Consider the following 20915-nt stretch of genomic DNA (forward strand, 5'->3'; position numbering starts at 1 on the left):
GTACACCCAAATAGTTGATTTTCCAAAACAGCCTAATACATGAATGAACCTCATCAATTATGGTCTAGTCTGAGTCTAACATCATAACTAACATGGTCAGGCTGGTTGTTTCCATGTTCTAATGCTGCGGCAGCTTCCCGCAAAAGCTCACTAACAGATTTCGCCATATCTCGTCGTCTCGATTACAATATAATCACATTTAAATAATTTCGTTTCACACATTCAACTCATGCACACGGGACGTTGACGACTTCGCTTTACAGAAGCATGTATATTGCCAGTCAAGACCATAGCAGGACATTTAGGATTTTTTTTTTTTTTCATTTACAAAGTATTACAGCTGTCCCGATGGAAATGTATAACTTTCCAGAAAAGTATTGTCCGGACCTCCACTGGGAAGGAAATTAGTGACCGGACCTCTTGGAGCTTTCATTGAATAACCCTGTTCTATGAAATCATTGCGAAAACACCCTTTTGGAATCTACGAGGTGCCACTTCTAATACACAAGCATGTAATATGGGTGTCTGTATATAATAAACACAGTGTGTGCGAGTGGCATTGATGACACCACAAACAAGCGGCGTCCTCCGCCCTCAGACCAGTGAGAGCACCAGATCCTTCAGCACACCTTACGGAAGGTGCGTTCGTCTTTCAGCGGACTGAAGCTTTAAAAGATCATCTATATTTTCATCTCTAGCCGCATCAGGCAATATCCCAGCATGCTCTACAGGACGGTGCTGATGTACACTGAAATAGGCTGCTTCGTAGCATGCGTCTGCGGCTGGATCTTGATCTGCTCCACGATGCCCACGGAGTACTGGACTTACTCTGAAGTGGCCAGTTTAGTCCTCACCTCTTCCCACTATTTCTCCAACCTGTGGAAAGACTGTCTGTCTGACTCCACCGGTGTCTCCGACTGCAAAGAGTTCCCCTCGCTGCTGGCTCTGCAGAGTAAGTGTTATCAGAGAGTTTCTTCACTCCAGTCAGTAGCGTCTCAGGCTGTGTCGGTACTGAACATGTGTTCTGCTAGTGAGTAGGGAGTGAAAGACATCGAACTATCACTGACGTCTCATGACAATCACGAGTAGAGGGGCATGTTGTTGCATTATATGTGGTTATTATAAAAGAAAAATAATAAACCATTGTTTTGGCTACAGGAAATTAGATACAGTTACTGAATTTCTTCCTTTTTATATACATGCAGTCAAACCAAAAAATCATTCAGACACCAGATATCATTTTTTATATTTTTTAACTAGTGTGTGCAAGACACTATAGTTCAGTTATGTAAGTAGGGAGAGCAAAATAAAGTAAACTGTGACATATTATACCCAAATATTCTTCATACAGTGACTACCTGTAAAATGTATAAAAATTTGGGAGCAAAAATGATTCGGACACTTTGAGCTGATCATGTTTTGCTGAAGTGTGTTTTGTCTTTAATTGCTAATGCTCTTTTTACACACAGACTGAACAAAATGAAGCATTGCTTGGTGATTGGTTGAGCTAAACTGGTATTATCTAATTGTGTAGTTAAATTTAACAGCTGACAGATATTCAACATAATTCATGTGTGAGACAGTCTAACAGAAGGACGGACAAAACCAGTCAAATATCAACTGAGTTCTGCTCATATTTTATTACCATTTTCTAAACTATAGCGAATAAACTGTGATAATGTGAGAAATGTTGAAGATGTCTGAATAAATTTTGGTTTGACTGTATATAATACTTGATTTTATTCGTGAGGAATTGATTGGACGGTTGTGGTTTGCTATTGGCTGATCTCGTGTGAGTGACAGGTTATAGCCCCGCCCACATCATCAGAGAAGAGAAGAGATGCTGCAAGAGGAACGTATTCTCATTCGAGATTATTAATACAATATTACTGCATTGTGAAAAACACTAAATAAATAGATAAATGTGACTATTGTTGTGTCCATGTTTCAACAGCACACATTCATCTGTGCCGATCTCTCGTCATCACATCCATAACTCTGGGATTCTTCGGCTCCGCTCTGGCTTTGGTGGGGATGAAGTGCACAAAACTCGGAGGCTCTGAAACGGTGAATGCAAGAATAACGTTGGCAGCCGGCATCAACTACTTGTTGTCAGGTAAAGCTGCAGTTGTCCAGCCGCTCCAGCTTGCCTCTGCTCCTCTGAACTCTTCTGTCTCTGCTTCAGGTCTCTGCGGCATGTTGGCTTACAGCTGGTACGCCCACAAGGTGATTTCCGAGTTCATGGACCCCAACTACAAGGCCAAAAAGTGAATATTTCAGTACAGAAATGAAATGTGCAGTTGATGCGGATCAGAGTTGGAACGGTGTTTCTTGTGGCGACAGGTTTGAGCTGGGAGCGGCGCTGTTTGTGGGATGGGCCGGATCGGCGCTCCTGCTGGCCGGAGGACTCGTGTACAGCGTCACCGCAGGGAACCAGGCCTGCCAGTCCAGGTATCAGTCTGATGACAATCACCCGCACCTCTGAGTGAATCGCACAAAGACAGGAGTGAGACTGTGCATTAAGAAAATGAAGCCTATTTTACAACCAAGTACAACCAAGATTCACCCTTCAATACAACATGGAGATACACTTCATTTTAAGGTGTTCTTGTTACAGTGTAATACTGAATAATATTAATAAGCATGTGCTTACTATAGGGTTTATACAGTCTTACAGAGCGCTTACCTAAGAAAGTACTGGGTAATATTAAGATAACTACATGGGTTAAGATCAGGTTTACCTAGTGTCACATAACTGCTCTGAGACTTGGGTGAAGATCCAAATGCAGTTTTATTGGGGCAATTCAAAATCATAATCCATGTTAGTGATGGTACGGTTGATACTGGGACTCCGATGCAGTCTTCAAAGCACTATAGTATCACACACTGTACCGACGCTTGATCAAAATGACAATACCACGTGATTGATGATGTTTGCAGCTTCGATCGTTATGCAGTATCGGAAGGTCGGAACAGCTGGTTTAAAAAAATTGGTGCTTCATGAGATCGTGACCCCACCTGATGCATAAAAGGGAAAAAATATTGAGGAGGCATTATTTATTTAAATGCACTATACACAATATTTCCCTCCAAAAAAAAAAAAAAAAAAAACACCACCCAAAATATATTTTTTTACCTTCTCACATCTATTACTAATTATGATCACATACTTGTATATTTTATAATATGACACGAGTTTTGGTCTCATTGGCACACATTAATTTAGATTATATTTGATCAGATTAGATATAACTGTGGTGATCCCAGATTGATTCAACTCTTGTGTCATGGACTTCCGAAGCTTTGTTTGGTCACATGCCTTTTCTGCTCCGCAGTGATTTGTTAGAAATAGTGGAGAAAATAAGTCTGACCACCAGATGTGCTAATGCGCATTGTGTTTGAGAAAAAAAGCTTTGAGTAATTAAAGGTGATCTAAGTAACTTTTTTACCTTTACTGAACAGCTTCGGAGTCATTGGAATGGTTATATTACTTATTTAGGGTTGAATGGTGGTCGTTTCGCACCCCCCTGGTGCCCGTGAGCGGAAAATCCGCACTTGCAACTTTGAGCCGGCGGCCGCCGCGTCAGGAAGTATCGCGTGATATCAGGTCTCGCGATGTAAACAATTGCTTTACAGCCAAAAGAAATATGCTAAAATGCTGTCATTATTGCGCTCCCTCACGCTGTTCGAACCCGAATGAAGAAGACGTTTTAAAGAATGTCCCATCTGCTCTGATGTCGTTGATCTACTAGCCTCTGGTGTCTGAGAATCGCCAACGAGTTTTTACAACAGTGTTATCAAATATATCTATTCCGAAGCTGTGGAGGGAGCTCTAGAGAGAAACCTGCGAGCAAAAAGCGAGAATACAGCGAAGAAATCCCGAAAATACTGAGCCCTGCTTTAACCGTTTCTCTGCACAATTTGATGAAAGCCTTCACTAAAGTTTCCCATCACTAATACATTGTAACAGGCAGTGGATCAAATACAAACAATGACAGAGTTCAAGACAGGCAAACAGGGAAATCCAGGAAACCAGACAGATGATCAAAAGCATAACACGGGAAGCCAAAGAGAGCGCGCTCAGAATTGCAGTGTGACACAAACAAGACTTTGCCAAGAATGACAGGGCTTATATCGGCAGGGTTAACAAGGGTAATGAGAAACAGAAAGTGATCAGGCATAATGAGTCCAGGTTATGGGAATTGAAGTTCATGATAGGAAAGCAAGGGAGTCAGGAGGAGTGCCCTCTGGTGGAGAACAAGGAGAACATTCAGCTGGTGGATGCAACACTTCGTTTTTACCCAGTTATAAGTACATAATCTGTACAATGAGAACAGGACTGTGAAATACAAAAATAATAATAATGCGTTACATTTATAAAGCGCTTTTCTTGGCACTCAAAGCGCTTTACATGAAAGGGGGAAATCTCCTCAACCACCATCAATGTGCAGCACCACCTGGAGGAAGCGATGGCAGCTATAGTGTGCCAGAACACACACACACACACACACACACACACACACACACACACACACACACACACACACACACACACACACACTCCTCTGGTGGAGAGGAGACAGTGATGAAGCCAATCAGTATATAGGGATGATTAGGAGGCCATGATGGCCAGGGGTAAAAATTTAACCAGGATACCGGGGTTACACCCCTACTCTTTTTCCGAAGGACATCCTGGGATTTTTAATGACCAGAGAGTCAGGACCTCGTTCAACGTCTCATCTGAAGGACGGGTAAATATACAGTGCTACCGGGCTTGATTTGGGGTTTGTTGCATGTAATAATGCATAATTTAATGTTATTACCGGAGTAAGTCCATGTAATAAGGACACTAAAATGAAGTGTTACTCAACATCCACGTGAAAGGCAACTAGTGTGTAATCAAGAAAGTGTGCTTGTGTGTTGTTCAAAGTCAATTTCACTAAAAATGTAAGTTTTCATAAATTGAGGAACCGGGATTCTGAAATAAACTAACGTTTTTATGAATTTCTTACCAAGATGTCGTGCTACTGAACATAATCATGATTCAATGTTTGTGACTTCAGCTCCAAGACCCAGGAAAAGTCCTATCAGAGTCGTTCCTCTGAGCCGAAGCAGAAGACGCTGTACACTCCTCCACCGTCGCCCGTCCCGGACAGAGCCAAGCCCAAGTCCAGCAGACCTGCTAAAGGGTTTCACAGTGTGGACGCCTACGTTTGATATCCTCCTGTGTTACCATGCGTTTATCTGGAAAACCTCTTTATTGGTAGTGTAAAGCATTCAGTGAATCTTTATGCAAGTCTTTTTTATCATCATCAACATTGTGATCAAGACACAGAATTCATTGTTTTACTGAAATAAATTGGACTGACTCTAGTCTGTCCTGATGACTGTGCCATGGGTGTTGCTCTTCAAATCTTCATTAGCTCTCAGATTTTAGTTGTTTCGTCACTTTGTTCCTGTTTTTACTGGATTGTTCACAGCTGCCCCATGTTAGTCTGTCAGCGTGTAGGGGGTTTATCACTGATGATGAAGCGGAAGAGATGCGAGATGAATATAAAGTTGAACACAATCCAACACTACTTAAATACTAATAAAGTGGGTGTATATATTTTTTATCAGTTTTATTTTGATAAACCCGACACAATATAACATTGAGGTTACATGAAGAGATTTTACTGTTATAAAAACAAATTTATGAACATCAGCTGAGCTGAATGTATCTGGAAATATTGCAAGTTTATTTAGTTTTTGAAGGTTTGTTTTTTAAAACTCCTCCCCACACCAAATCTATGCCTATGACCACACTTACTGTATAGTTTCGGTCTAGTGCTTCTCATGTAACTTGGCTTCTGATGTATATAAAAAAAATAAAAATAGTGAAATCTAAGCACCCAAAAGTTCATGAATCAAGGAAACACGTCTGACACTACATGAGGCAACAGAACAATCACGTCTTGATTTATTGTCATTTCAAAGACACAGAACATTTCAGAGGATCTCTTTCAGAATGCATTACACTTCTTAAAATACACGTCAAAATATCAATCTCTTATAATAAAAGCACTGAAGCTGATTTCTTCCTGAGGTTACGGTCATCACATTGATCATCATGGGCTGTGGGATCATGTGGACCACGTGACGTGGACGGTGCTGAAGTTCCAGCGGTCCGGATGGCCCATGTGTGGGAGGTCTCTGTAGGGCGAGCGGCTCCACTGGAACACGGGTGTCTGATCCCATGTGGGACCGCTGACCGCTAACAGCTCGAGCCGCTGGAACAGGCCAAAGCTCGTCATCTGCAGGAGGACAGAAGCGTTACAACACTCAACATCTGCAGGAGGACAGAAGTGTTACAACACTCAACAACATCTGCAGGAGGACAGAAGTGTTACAACACTCAACATCTGCAGGAGGACAGAAGCGTTACAACACTCAACAACATCTGCAGGAGGACAGAAGTGTTACAACACTCAACATCTGCAGGAGGACAGAAGCGTTACAACACTCAACAACATCTGTAGGAGGACAGAAGCGTTACAACACTCAACATCTGCAGGAGGACAGAAGCGTTACAACACTCAACAACATCTGCAGGAGGACAGGAGCGTTACAACACTCAACATCTGCAGGAGGACAGAAGCGTTACAACACTCAACAACATCTGCAGGAGGACAGGGGCGTTACAACACTCAACAACATCTGCAGGAGGACAGGGGCGTTACAACACTCAACAACATCTGCAGGAGGACAGAAGCGTTACAACACTCAACAACATCTGCAGGAGGACAGAAGCGTTACAACACTCAACAACATCTGCAGGAGGACAGGAGCGTTACAACACTCAACATCTGCAGGAGGACAGAAGCGTTACAACACTCAACAACATCTGCAGGAGGACAGAAGCGTTACAAAACTCAACAACATCTGCAGGAGGACAGGGGCGTTACAACACTCAACAACATCTGCAGGAGGACAGGAGCGTTACAACACTCAACATCTGCAGGAGGACAGAAGCGTTACAACACTCAACAACATCTGCAGGAGGACAGGGGCGTTACAACACTCAACAACATCTGCAGGAGGACAGGGGCGTTACAACACTCAACAACATCTGCAGGAGGACAGAAGCGTTACAACACTCAACAACATCTGCAGGAGGACAGAAGTGTTACAACACTCAACAACATCTGCAGGAGGACAGGGGCGTTACAACACTCAACAACATCTGCAGGAGGACAGAAGCGTTACAACACTCAACAACATCTGCAGGAGGACAGGGGCGTTACAACACTCAACAACATCTGCAGGAGGACAGGAGCGTTACAACACTCAACATCTGCAGGAGGACAGAAGCGTTACAACACTCAACAACATCTGCAGGAGGACAGGGGCGTTACAACACTCAACAACATCTGCAGGAGGACAGGAGCGTTACAACACTCAACAACATCTGCAGGAGGACAGGAGCGTTACAACACTCAACATCTGCAGGAGGACAGGAGCGTTACAACACTCAACAACATCTGCAGGAGGACAGGGGCGTTACAACACTCAACATCTGCAGGAGGACAGGAGCGTTACAACACTCAACAACATCTGCAGGAGGACAGGAGCGTTACAACACTCAACATCTGCAGGAGGACAGGGGCGTTACAACACTCAACAACATCTGCAGGAGGACAGAAGGGTTACAACACTCAACAACATCTGCAGGAGGACAGGAGCGTTACAACACTCAACAACATCTGCAGGAGGACAGGAGCGTTACAACACTCAACATCTGCAGGAGGACAGAAGTGTTACAACACTCAACAACATCTGCAAGAGGACAGGAGCGTTACAACACTCAACAACATCTGCAGGAGGACAGAAGCGTTACAACACTCAACAACATCTGCAGGAGGACAGAAGTGTTACAACACTCAACAACATCTGCAGGAGGACAGGGGCGTTACAACACTCAACAACATCTGCAGGAGGACAGAAGCGTTACAACACTCAACAACATCTGCAGGAGGACAGAAGTGTTACAACACTCAACAACATCTGCAGGAGGACAGGGGCGTTACAACACTCAACAACATCTGCAGGAGGACAGAAGCGTTACAACACTCAACAACATCTGCAGGAGGACAGGGGCGTTACAACACTCAACAACATCTGCAGGAGGACAGGAGCGTTACAACACTCAACATCTGCAGGAGGACAGAAGCGTTACAACACTCAACAACATCTGCAGGAGGACAGGGGCGTTACAACACTCAACAACATCTGCAGGAGGACAGGAGCGTTACAACACTCAACAACATCTGCAGGAGGACAGGAGCGTTACAACACTCAACATCTGCAGGAGGACAGGAGCGTTACAACACTCAACAACATCTGCAGGAGGACAGGAGCGTTACAACACTCAACATCTGCAGGAGGACAGGAGCGTTACAACACTCAACAACATCTGCAGGAGGACAGGAGCGTTACAACACTCAACATCTGCAGGAGGACAGGGGCGTTACAACACTCAACAACATCTGCAGGAGGACAGAAGGGTTACAACACTCAACAACATCTGCAGGAGGACAGGAGCGTTACAACACTCAACAACATCTGCAGGAGGACAGGAGCGTTACAACACTCAACATCTGCAGGAGGACAGAAGTGTTACAACACTCAACAACATCTGCAAGAGGACAGGAGCGTTACAACACTCAACAACATCTGCAGGAGGACAGGAGCGTTACAACACTCAACAACATCTGCAGGAGGACAGGAGCGTTACAATACTCAACATCTGCAGGAGGACAGGGGCGTTACAACACTCAACAACATCTGCAGGAGGACAGGGGCATTACAACAACTTGTTCCCGAACACCAGCATCCGAACGCAAGAGAATATGACAGCGTTTATTGTGTTTTCGTCTGATGCTCTGAGACACACTCTCGAGGGAAAAAGAGCCTGAATGCAGAAACTTACAGTTTATTACTGATATTTTGCACCAGGAAGTGATGATTTTGTTTGTTATTTAACAGATGGGATGGAAACTGAGCTTTATATGTTTATGATATATACTCTGGATGCAAACAGTGATGGACACTGACCTTCATGTCGGTCCCACCATGTGGCCGCTGCTTCAGAGCCCCGAACGGGTACGAGCCGTTGGCAGGGTTCAGGTCGGATCGGGCAGAGATGGAGTTCTCCCCGTTCTGGACCGGGTCACAGGCGTCGCAGCGGGACAACGGGTCTTCCTGATAGTTATTATACCTGCAGAACACACACACACAGGCCAGATGAAGCCGGAAGCAATGGGAGAAACACAACACACAGATGTGACCTCAGCGGTGTAACCGCCCAGAACTTGATTACTGTGGTTTTTAAGTGTAATGCCACCACCATGTACTAGGGGGCTCTATGTTGCATTCCTCCTCTGGTATACAGCCAGGTAAGAGGAGAGAAGTTAGTTTGGTAAAAGGGAAGCATGGTCGTCTCTTGTGTTTACCCAACTGCTCAGAGTCCTGATTGAGAAACTGCGGATTCAAGCTCAGTCAAGTAAGTGTTTTCTATGTTTAGTTTGTCATGGCTAATTCTCTATGTAAGCTGTATTTTGGTTTGCATGTCTTTTTGTATTGGTTTGTTTGTAGGTAGCATGCTAATGTTAGCCTGTGTGTTTTATTGTAGAATAACTCTTTATATACACCCTTTCTTCACTGGCCGGCTTTATATTATGCCTCGTTTGCCTGGAGCTTGAGAGCTCTAAAGACACTATCAACATACCAGAAACCAGCAGACTGAGGACAGTGGAAGCTAAGTCTAAAAATGTTGCACATAGTGTTTGGATTTCATTTGGATCGTTTCACTGCGTCATTCCTCTGGCATTTCTTCAGTTTATCCACATCTCTGTAACAAGCTCAACGGACATTACTTTTCAAGATGTTTTGATTACTCCTATGGACAATCCTCAGATAAGGGTTTCTCTCTTTCCCCCATTTGCAAACAAGAATTTGCTTTTGCGTAATTTCCTTATATGGGTCCTAAGGGCACTTCTCCTGGAACAGCGCGGGCGCGCGCACACTCGTAGACCAGAGTGAGAGAGCGAAAGCAGTACCTCATCAAAGCGCTGTGCTCGGCTTTATGGAAGTCAATGTCACCAAAGAAGTGGGTTTTTGGTTGCCAAGGCAAGACAACCCTGCACAGATTCCCAAAGAACCCAGCGTTAAGGGACCAGTGGATGGAGTTTGTTTTTCCAGAGCATCAACGGAGTTGTGCAAGACTGTTTGTTCCCTGCATTTCGACGATGATTGTTTTATAAACAAAGCCCAGATCGACGGATTTGCAGATCGTCTAATGCTTAAGGATCGAGCAGTCGCAATGATAAAGGTTCGCCGTCGTAAAACTGCTTCAAATGTCTCTGTGTGTTGTTAGCTCGGCGCGTCAGCACAGCTTTAGCTTCGCCCGCACGGCCCGCCTCCAGCCGCTCGAGTTTTTCCGGAAAGACTCGGTACAGCCTATCTTTCTTTTATAAATATAATAAAACTAAAGACTTTTTGGAGATTTGAAGGATGCAATACTACTCTATAGGTACTCAAGATTAACAGGAGATTGACTGAAAATGAGTGTTTCACCCCCTCTTTAAAGGTGTATTCGGAGACGGTTACAGCGGACCGTACCTCATTAGACGCACCATGGACTCGATGTCCGTCACCAGAGTCTGGTTCCTGCGGAAGATCTGTGCTCTGGGGCTCTGGCTGAAGGAGAACCAGGACCCGTACTTCTGAACCAGCTCCGGCCCTCCGCTGGCATTGAACACCGCCTCGAAGTACCTGAAACAGCAGCAGATCCTGAAACAGCAGCAGATCTGGGTGTGTGTCGGACGACTGAAGCACCTCATTGTTTAACTGGCTACTCTCTGCTGTCTCAGACGACGACATCACTTCCTGTCGGCCACCGTAACTTCTGTTCGGTGCGATTCACAACCTCACCACTAGATGCCGCTAAAACTTACACACTGCACCTTTAATTAACAATATGGTTTGGCGTTAATTACTATGGTATTTGATTTATACAGGTGTTATTTTATTTGTTTTGATATTATTTTCTTACTGTAAAGCACTTTGAGATCCTTCCTTGTCTGTGAAAGGTGCTGTATAAATAAACTTTACTTCTGTATTGTATAAACCTTTAATTTGACTGGATACAGTGATACTGTATTATTATTCTAATAGAATTTAATTTGAGTGTTAGAATTTGACATAAAAGGTGATGCATACATCTAATAAGTTTAGAAAAAATGACCTTATATAGGTCAAAATGCCCCTGGAAATCAATTTAAGGTGGAAAATATTGTCCCTTAATAAAAAAGTTAATTTCTGTCACTGCTGTGAACTGACCACTGCATAGAAGATGACAAATATGAATATCTCTGAGTCTGCTGTCAACAACAGGCCTACACCAGCCATAATACACACTCAAAAACACACTCAGCAAAATATAATCTAATTATTACCAAAATTTTTTGTCAATATTGCGCACCCCTAATGTACACTATTAATTTTAATTTCTTCAGGTGTTAAAAAGCCTTAAATGAGACTTTAGCAGCCCTGTATGAATAAATGCACGTGACTTGGCCTGTTCTCCAGCGGTCAGTGTCAGCGGTTCACTCTTTTCATCCGGCAGAAGCTACAGTATGAACGCTAGCGGACATCATGAGGTTGAGGACCTTACACAGATGTTGTGACAGATGTGGTCAGTGTGATATGAATACACCGCTGAGAGAGCGACTCTGTACTTTCACAACCTCTTCTCCATTTTAACTTTTCTTTAGAACATTTCCCAGCAGCAATGGTTATTAATCGCTTATCTTTGGAAGATCCGCCAAAGAATAATAATAATAATAAAGAAAAAGGTAACTGCAACTTTCTCGCGCAATTAATTTTTTTTTCTCAGAAATCTCACAATAGTGAGAAAAGTCAGAACTGTGAGATCATGACTTATCAGGCTTTTACTTTAACTTTAACAGTCAGAATTGCACGTTTATATCTAGAAAACGCCTCTTTTATTTTGTATTCTGTGGTGGGAACTCAAGTGATCTGTGTGAACTGGATGAATTTCTCAACTGTCCAAGCTGTATTAGGAACATTAAATATCAGACGTAAATTAAATCAGTAATTTTCTTCTGTTAAATCTGCACAATTATCCACTGGAATGAGCAGCTGGAACTCAGTCCGTGTCTAGATGGATGCACTGTTCTCTCGACTCAACTACAGCTACGGGCTTGAACGCTATGCTGGATCTGTGCTTAGAAACCACATTTCTGGAACATTCTTCCACCTAAAACACACGAGCCAGGTTAAAGCTCGCACCCGTGGCCTAAAGAGGAGATGATCGATGACTCTGTTTGACTGGTCGGGTCTCTTTACTCACGGGATGTTGTAGCTGGCCCAGTATCCCGTCTCAAACAGCTCTTCTGTTCGGTCCGCCATTTCGATCATCCCACTGGAGGAAACACACACAGAACACACACGTTATCAGGCGTTTCTGCTGCTGTAATGCAAACACGCATCAATCTGCTTTACTAGAAGCTTAATCATGTAAATAGGAATTTCTCATTTGAATTAGTTCAGATCATTTAATGTTTCTGAAAGAGTCTCTTCTGCTCTCTTCTTGATCAAAGATACTGTAAAAATAGTGAAATATTATTATAATGTAAATCAGCTGTTTTCTATGTGAATATACAGTAAAGTGTAATTTATTCCTGTGATCAAAGCTGAATTTTCACTTCATTACTCCATAAGTATGATGAGCATCAAATCATCATTAGAGTGATTTCTGAAGGATCATGTGACACTGAAGACTGGAGTAATGATGCTGAAAATTCAGCTTTGATCACAGGAATAAATTACACTTTACTGTATATTCACATAGAGAACAGATGATTTACATTATAATAATATTTCACTATTTTTACAGTATTTTTGATCAAATAAAAGCAGCTTTGGTGAGCAGAAGAGACTCTTTCAGAAACATTAAATGATCTTAATTATCCCAGACTGTTGACTGCCAGTGTGGCGTTCTTAATTCCATAATGGTTATAAAGTGAAGCAATCTCCCTCAGTACTGTGACTTTAAGAGAACACGGATGCTTACGGGATCTGCTCCAGGACTGTGAAGAGCCCTAGTTGTGTGTATCCCTTTCCCGGGACAAACAGCTTGTAGTCGACCACCATCCACTGGTTGTTGTACCTGGCCATCACAATGTAGTTTGATCACCGGCTTTCATTAACGAGTGCTCATTTAATGAGATGCACTGAGAGAGTCTCACGTTCCGCTGTTGTGTCTGCTGAAGAGGTCGGCCCACGCCGGGCCGCTGTCCGCCAGCCGGTTGGCCACGATGTTCCTCAGCCACTCCATGACAGCGTCGCGGGGACGCACAAACCTCCACAGATCCGGGTTACTGTTGCCAATCGTGGTTTCCAAAGTTACCTGAGCGAAAACAAACTAACGTTCAGTAAGAGATAATGTAGGTCCAGCCGGTCGTTATCTCAGAACAAACCCGACAGAGTGATCAGGATCAGGTCTTCATCAGCCTGAAGGGTTTATTCTGAGATCACACACACACACACACACACACACACACACACCTGAAGGGGTTTAATCTGAGATCACACACACACACACACACACACACAAAGGGGGTTTATTCTGAGATCTCTCACACACACACACACACACACACACACACACACACACACACACACACACACACACACACACACACACACACACACACGAAGGGGGTTTATTCTGAGATCACACACACACACACACACACACACACACACACACACACACGAAGGGGGTTTATTCTGAGATCTCACACACACACACACACACACACACACACGAAGGGGGTTTATTCTGAGATCACACACCCCTTTTCCCCACCCCTCTCTCTCTCTCTATATATATATATATATATAAATACAGAATCTGAATTAAAATTCTGAGTTTGATTTAAGCCTACATTTCAAAATTTTGTGTCATAAAATTTCTTGTTTTTAAGCCTTTCGCACGTACGATCACACCGGTGTAATCAGTCCAGGCTGGTCCCTGGAGCGTATGATCAACTGCTAAATTCAAATGTTGAATTTAGCCAGAGACAGGCGCGCTCTGAGCTGTCATATATCACAACTTTTCAGTGTTCATACTGTTTATTTTAGGTTTCAGACATATAAAGAAGAGGTAATAATAATAATAATAATCCTTTCCATTATAATTCAACACATTTTATTCATATCAGATACATCACACACACACACACACACACAAACACAAACACCTGAAGGGGGTTTATTCTGAGATAACACACACACACACACACACACACAAACACACACCGGAAGGGGGTTTATTCTGAGATAACACACACACACACACAAACACACACCTGAAGGGGGTTTATTCTGAGATAACGTACACACACACACACACACACACACACACACAAACACACACCGGAAGGGGGTTTATTCTGAGATCACACACACACACACACACACACACACACACCGGAAGGGGGTTTATTCTGAGATCACACACACACACACAAACACCTGAAGGGGTTTATTCTGAGATGACACACACACACACACACACACACACAAACACACACCTGAAGGGGGTTTATTCTGAGATAATACACACACACACACACACACACACACACACCTGAAGGGGGTTTATTCTGAGATAACACACACACACACAGAGAACAACTGGCTTTTTGTACATTATTCCTCTTATTACACGGATACTTGCCACATAAGTAAATAATTAGATAAAATATTGATCTGAGTATAAATATGTTATCAGCTCTTTACAGCAAAGCTTCCGCGGAGAGAGCAGTTTCAGCGCCGCAAGATCAAACTAGACGGACATTTCAGAGATACGGTTTACAGGCATAACACTTATTACACAGCATTTCACCACATAAATAATTATGGAGATCAGAGATATTGATTTCAGATTACACTGTTTTAAAATCATACCTGTTTGTATCTTATGATCCAACAGTGTAAAAAACAATAGCCACAAAATGGCCGCCGCTGCGTTTGTATGAAACGAGAGAGAGCGAGTCCACGATACTGGATGGTGTAATTAAATAACTGTACACAAAATATTGATTCGACTGAGTTTTAATATTTTATTACCTCACCAAAGTTTTCTGGTGTTATCTGGGAATATCATACGGCTGGATGTGTGATTGACCAATCAGAGTCAAGCATTCCACAGAGCCGTGTAATGAGAAATAAACACTGCTCCACCCAAAAGATAATAGTTTTAAAGAGTCTCACCAAACCACTGCTGAGCAAATAAAAGTCATCGCCTGAGAAAATACTGCCAGGATAGGAGGAAAACACCTGCGTTTTCCCGGGAATAGTCACCTTTCCTGCAGGAACAGTGATGCATGCATTACATATTATATACACTGTAAAACATTATCCTAATTTTAACGGTAAAAGGCAAATGCTACTGTGAAAAACTGTAAAATTGATTATCAGAAAGTTTCCGAACTATATACGGTGGATAACTTATAGATCTTACCGTACATTTTACAGTAAATACTGTTAAATTTAAGTTTTTGGACGTGAAAAAGAACAAATAGTCCCACTTTATATTAAGTGGCTTTAAGTACTATGTACTTACATCGAAAAGTAGGTACAATGTACTTATTGTGTTGATGTTGTATTATAAATCACGTGTGCTGCTACTGAAGTGTGATACAGGTAAGGTCAGGGACAGGTGTGCTGGTATGGCAAGGTTTAAGGGTGGGTTAAGGTACAAATGTAATTACATAAATTAATTACAGCTGTAATTACATGCAGGTATTTTTAAAATATAAGTACAGTGTAAAAACATGCATGTACACAATAAGTCCACTGTATCAAATTATTAATTTCAATGTTAGTACATAGTAATTAAAGCCACTTGATATAAAGTGGGACCGAACAAATCATTGAATAATTTACAGTGAAAAACCTTAAATTGACATTTCCATAATTCCCTGCGTGACACTTCACATTTGATACATTTTTGTTGAAATAACTAAGTTTCTTCATAGTTTTACTTAGTTTTTTTTCTAATCAGTTATGTACATTAGGGTTTTATGTTACATGTAATGTTGTTAAATGAATGTTTATTGCATTTTTTAAATTTCATGTGTGTAACAATGATGGTGTTTAGTGTTTGTGTGTATGACACTTCCTCAGCGTGTGGAAAAGCGGTTTGCGATGAGCTTTGTTTGATCATGTGACTCTCCACCACTGTGATTGGTTGTTGTCAGCATATTACAATGGTACAAAACAGATATAGGAACTTAATAAAGTAAATTAACATTATATAATGAATTAAGTTTTTTTACTGTAAATTTAAGTCTATAAAACCTAAAATGTTGCTACCGTATTTTTTACGGTACACTTTTTTGACAACCACAGCTGCTGTTTTTTTTACAATGTAGTATAATAGGATAGAAAAAGGAGTGTGTGTGTCTGTGAACATTTCTCGCCTGTGGGAGATGTGCGGTACGCGAAACTGTATCTCTTCAGGATCCGCAGCATGGACTGGTAGGTGTTCCACGTGTCATGTGACACCAGCAGGTCCTGGCAGCCCGGAAGCACTTTGATGAGAGCGGAGCAGGAGCCAGAGCCCACGGCCCGAGTCCGGCTCGATCTGTTGAGCGCAGACTCCAGGTCCTCCAGGTCTCCTCCCATCTGGAACAGGCTGAGCGCACATGCAATGATAATAATAATAAATATAGCTGCAAGCAGCAATTATCGGGGTTCAAGCGGTTTAAGGCCTTTAAGCACATGCATAAAAAAGATATTATTATTATTAGCAAGCATGTAACCACTTACATAATAGATGCAGATGAACATTTACAGCCAATACAGTAAATTTACCATAGGAAATATGTGGATTTAAAGTTTTTAACAGTCCACGATAATTTATTGGCCAATGGCCATGTTTTTTGAGACCCGTCAATGTACGGCATAGACAATCATGGCAGCTCGCACAAAGAAACGGCATGCCAATTTCCAAGTCAACTGGACTAACGGTAGCATAGTTATGACAATTTTCATGCCTTTTCAATTTTATAGCGCCACCGAGTGGCCAATCGCCACATTTATTTTTACTGTGACGTCAGATGGAGTTCTTACATATGTGTGCCAAGTTTGGTGAAAATATCTCATTTCCTTTTTGAGTTATAGCCATTTTACTAAAAGTGGCTCCTCCCACTTCGAATATTTTGCCACCCCTTAGCGACAGTGAATCAAAATTTCTAATTTTCTATGATAATTATTGACAGTCAGACTCCAGAGAATCTTTCTGTAATCTTTCGTACTTTGTAGCGCTGTAGCGCCCCGTCTGGCCGATCAGGGCGGGCCTTGGTGACGATGTAGGCGGTGTGAGCACTACCAGCCCTCAAAGTTTCAAGTCTCTACGACTTACGGTTTGCTCTGCCCGATCACTTTTAGGGGAGAATGTAATTTTACAATTACAATAGGGTTTCAGCACTACACGCTTGAACCCCTAATAATAATAATAATAATAATAATAATAATACGACAACAACATGACATTTTGCACATGGACTAAAGGGGAAAAAAGCATGGCTATACTCACAGGAAGCCGAAGGGGTTGATGGAGAGGCTTCCGGAGGGGAACTCCACCTTCCCGTTGTAGCCGTCCTCCAATCCCTGCAGCTGCAGCAGAGACAGGCGGACCTGAGAGAAGAAGAAGAAGATGACCAGAAGAAGAGAACCTGAGAGAGAACAGGCCATGAACCAGAAGAAGAGGACCTGAGAGAGAACAGGCCATGAACCAGAAGAAGAGGACCTGGGAGAGAACAGGCCATGAACCAGAAGAAGAGGACCTGAGAAAGAACAGGCCATGAACCAGAAGAGGACATGAGAGAGAACAGGCCATGAACTAGAAGAAGAGGACCTAAGAGAGAACAGGCCTTGAACAAGAAGAGGACCGGAGAGAGAACAGGCCATGAACCAGAAGAAGAGGACCTGAGAGAGAACAGGCCATGAACAAGAAGAAGAGGACCTGAGAGAGAACAGGCCATGAACCAGACGAGGACCTGAGAGAGAATAGGCCATGGACCAGAAGAAGAGGACCTGAGAGAGAACAGGTCATGAACCAGAAGAAGTGGACTGAGAGAGAACAGGTAATGAACCAGAAGAGGACCTGAGAGAGAACAGGCCAAGAACCAGAAGAGGACCTGAGAGAGAACAGGCCATGAACCAGAAGCGGACCTAAAAGTGAACAGGCCAAGAACTAGAAGCGGACCTGAGAGAGAACAGGCCATGAACCAGAAGAGGACCTGAGAGAGAACAGGCCATGAACCAGAAGAGGACCTTAGAGAGAACAGGCCATGAACCAGAAGCGGTCCTAAAAGAGAACAGGCCAAGAACTAGAAGCGGACCTGAGAGAGAACAGGCCATGAACCAGAAGAGGACCTGAGAGAGAACAGGCCATGAACCAGAAGAAGAGGACCTGAGAGAGAACAGGCCATGAACCAGAAGAGGACCTGAAAGAGAACAGGCCATGAACCAGAAGAAGTGGACTGAGAGAGAACAGGTAATGAACCAGAAGAGGACCTGAGAGAGAACAGGCCAAGAACCAGAAGAGGACCTGAGAGAGAACAGGCCATGAACCAGAAGCGGACCTAAAAGTGAACAGGCCAAGAACTAGAAGCGGACCTGAGAGAGAACAGGCCATGAACCAGAAGAGGACCTGAGAGAGAACAGGCCATGAACCAGATGAAGAGGACCTGAGAGAGAACAGGCCATGAACCAGAAGAGGACCTGAGAGAGAACAGGCCATGGACCAGAAGAGGACCTGAGAGAGAACAGGCCATGAACCAGAAGAGGACCTGAGAGAGAACAGGCCATGAACCAGAAGAAGAGGACCTGAGAGAGAACAGGCCATGAACCAGAAGAAGTGGACCTGAGAGAGAACAGGCCATGAACCAGAAGAAGAGGACCTGAGAGAGAACAGGCCATGAACCAGAAGAAGAGGACCTGAGAGAGAACAGGCCATGAACCAGAAGCGGACCTAAAAGAGAACAGGCCAAGAACTAGAAGCGGACCTGAGAGAGAACAGGCCATGAACCAGAATAGGACCTGAGAGAGAACAGGCCATGAACCAGAAGAAGAGGACCTGAGAGAGAACAGGCCATGAACCAGAAGCGGACCTAAAAGAGAACAGGCCAAGAACTAGAAGCGGACCTGAGAGAGAACAGGCCATGAACCAGAAGAGGACCTGAGAGAGAACAGGCCATGAACCAGAAGAGGACCTGAGAGAGAATAGGCCATGGACCAGAAGAAGAGGACCTGAGAGAGAACAGGCCATTAACCAGAAGAGGACCTGAGAGAGAACAGGCCATGAACCAGAAGAGGACCGGAGAGAGAACAGGCCATGGACCAGAAGAAGAGGACCTGAGAGAGAACAGGCCATGAACCAGAAGAAGAGGACCTGAGAGAGAACAGGCCATGAACCAGAAGAGGACCTGAGAGAGAACAGGCCATGAACCAGAAGAAGCAGTCCTGCAGGCTTCACTAGTGCATGAGAGATGCTTTATCATTGTCATGTGACACTGATGCAAGAGCAACCAATCACTCATCAGTATGCAAATTAATGCAAGTAGGAAGACCAATTAGTAATGACATACTGCTGTCAGTAGGTGATCAAGGTAATAGATGTCATTAAGGGTGTAATGTTTACACAGAGAGCAAGCCTAAGGTCTAATACAGGGTATGCATTGATGTCACTTTCCCATGGGAACACACTCCCTCATCCGGATTGTCCATCCGGACTGAGTGAAACAAACGATTATCAGTTTAAACTAATGGTTGGACTCGATATAGTGTTCCTAACAACTTACCAAAGATCCAGTGATCATGGATATTGACATGCAGCAGGAATCGTGTTTCCAGACATTTATTTGTGCCTGATTCCGACGCCGGGGAAATAAATAAAGCAAATTTGCCTGTGAACGCTTTATAAAAATAATATATAGATCTAAAACCATGTGATCACTTATATTAATGCTATGTATATCATCATATTGTCCTGCTCTAAAACTTGTATAGTTTTTTGTCAGTGTTTATTTAAAAACATCCAATTATGCAAAATATACGATTGTAAATATTTAATTGATGAGTTGTCAATACAATATATAATGTATGATTTTACCCCTAAATTCAGCATATTGATACACAATGAAAACTGCAAATCCAGCTTTCTCTGCCTGGGGTTTCTGTGAATTGCAGCGATCCATGTGCTTCTGTTCTGCAGCTTTCAGCGGTCTGTAAAGATTTCTTGTCAAATCTATTTATACAGTCGATCTCAAAGCTCTTTTCTGTTTTAGATGTGTTTTTTACGCTGAAAAAAAAGCTTCCACTCGGCTCCGGCCGACGGTGACGACACACACACACACCCCCCCTGTAAGAAGCGGTGTTTGGAGAACTCTTCTTCACGCACCTGATGCCAGTACGGCGAGTCGGCGTGCGTGTCCATCTGCTGATTGAGCCACTGCAGGTTAGTGCTGATGTAGTCTTTGAGCCGCTGACAGTAGCCGGCGTCACGAGCGGACGGCTCACAGTAACCCATCAGTGTGTTCATCCAGTGCTGGTAGATCAGCTGCGGCACACAGAAGACGTTAGCTCACTTACACTCATGGACTCTGCTGTCTGTCATGAAGAGCACGCTGTGTTTCTGATCTCTGTTGTGATGGATTAGACGTGCACCTGTGAGGTGACGGAGGCCTCCACGAGTCCCGCCGCATACGCCTGCAGAGAGTCATTATAGACGCCACTGGTGCTGACCTCCAGATACGCCCACCTGACACACACACACA

At 43.3% G+C, this 20915-nt stretch overlaps 2 protein-coding genes across 2 annotated transcripts in view; one reads left to right on the forward strand and one right to left on the reverse strand.

Annotated features, from left to right (window-relative positions):
* Positions 1-599: 599 nt before the first annotated feature.
* LOC311087927 (claudin-10-like) lies at positions 600-5250 on the forward strand. Its single transcript, XM_084121438.1, has 5 exons — positions 600-952; positions 1955-2116; positions 2186-2267; positions 2344-2451; positions 5064-5250. Exons 1-5 carry the CDS (start codon positions 721-723, stop codon positions 5215-5217), a joined length of 738 nt encoding a protein of 245 aa, XP_083977564.1. The 5' UTR covers positions 600-720; the 3' UTR covers positions 5218-5250.
* A 681-nt stretch (positions 5251-5931) lies between these two features.
* The window catches only part of plbd2 (phospholipase B domain containing 2), a 43224-nt gene continuing 28240 nt past the window's right edge, over positions 5932-20915 (reverse strand). The window contains exons 2-12 of the mRNA XM_084121436.1: positions 20806-20899; positions 20540-20698; positions 17672-17772; positions 16554-16768; positions 15343-15437; positions 13311-13471; positions 13136-13231; positions 12413-12484; positions 10660-10812; positions 9094-9256; positions 5932-6293 (exon numbers count right to left, since the gene is read on the reverse strand). Coding sequence (XP_083977562.1) covers positions 6123-6293; positions 9094-9256; positions 10660-10812; positions 12413-12484; positions 13136-13231; positions 13311-13471; positions 15343-15437; positions 16554-16768; positions 17672-17772; positions 20540-20698; positions 20806-20899 — 1480 coding nt within the window. The 3' untranslated portion in view covers positions 5932-6122. The remainder of the gene's footprint in view (positions 6294-9093; positions 9257-10659; positions 10813-12412; positions 12485-13135; positions 13232-13310; positions 13472-15342; positions 15438-16553; positions 16769-17671; positions 17773-20539; positions 20699-20805; positions 20900-20915) is intronic.

The sequence above is a fragment of the Abramis brama genome (assembly GCF_963993115.1).
Source record: "Abramis brama genome assembly, chromosome: 8".
NCBI lineage: Eukaryota > Metazoa > Chordata > Actinopteri > Cypriniformes > Leuciscidae > Abramis > Abramis brama.

Coding starts and splice junctions, on each gene's coding strand:
- LOC311087927 (XM_084121438.1), top strand. CDS start 721: ATGCTCTACAGGACGGTGCTGATGTACACTGAAATAGGCTGCTTCGTA. Junction 953..1,954: donor CTCGCTGCTGGCTCTGCAGA/GTAAGTGTTATC, acceptor ATGTTTCAACAG/CACACATTCATCTGTGCCGA. Junction 2,117..2,185: donor CATCAACTACTTGTTGTCAG/GTAAAGCTGCAG, acceptor TCTCTGCTTCAG/GTCTCTGCGGCATGTTGGCT.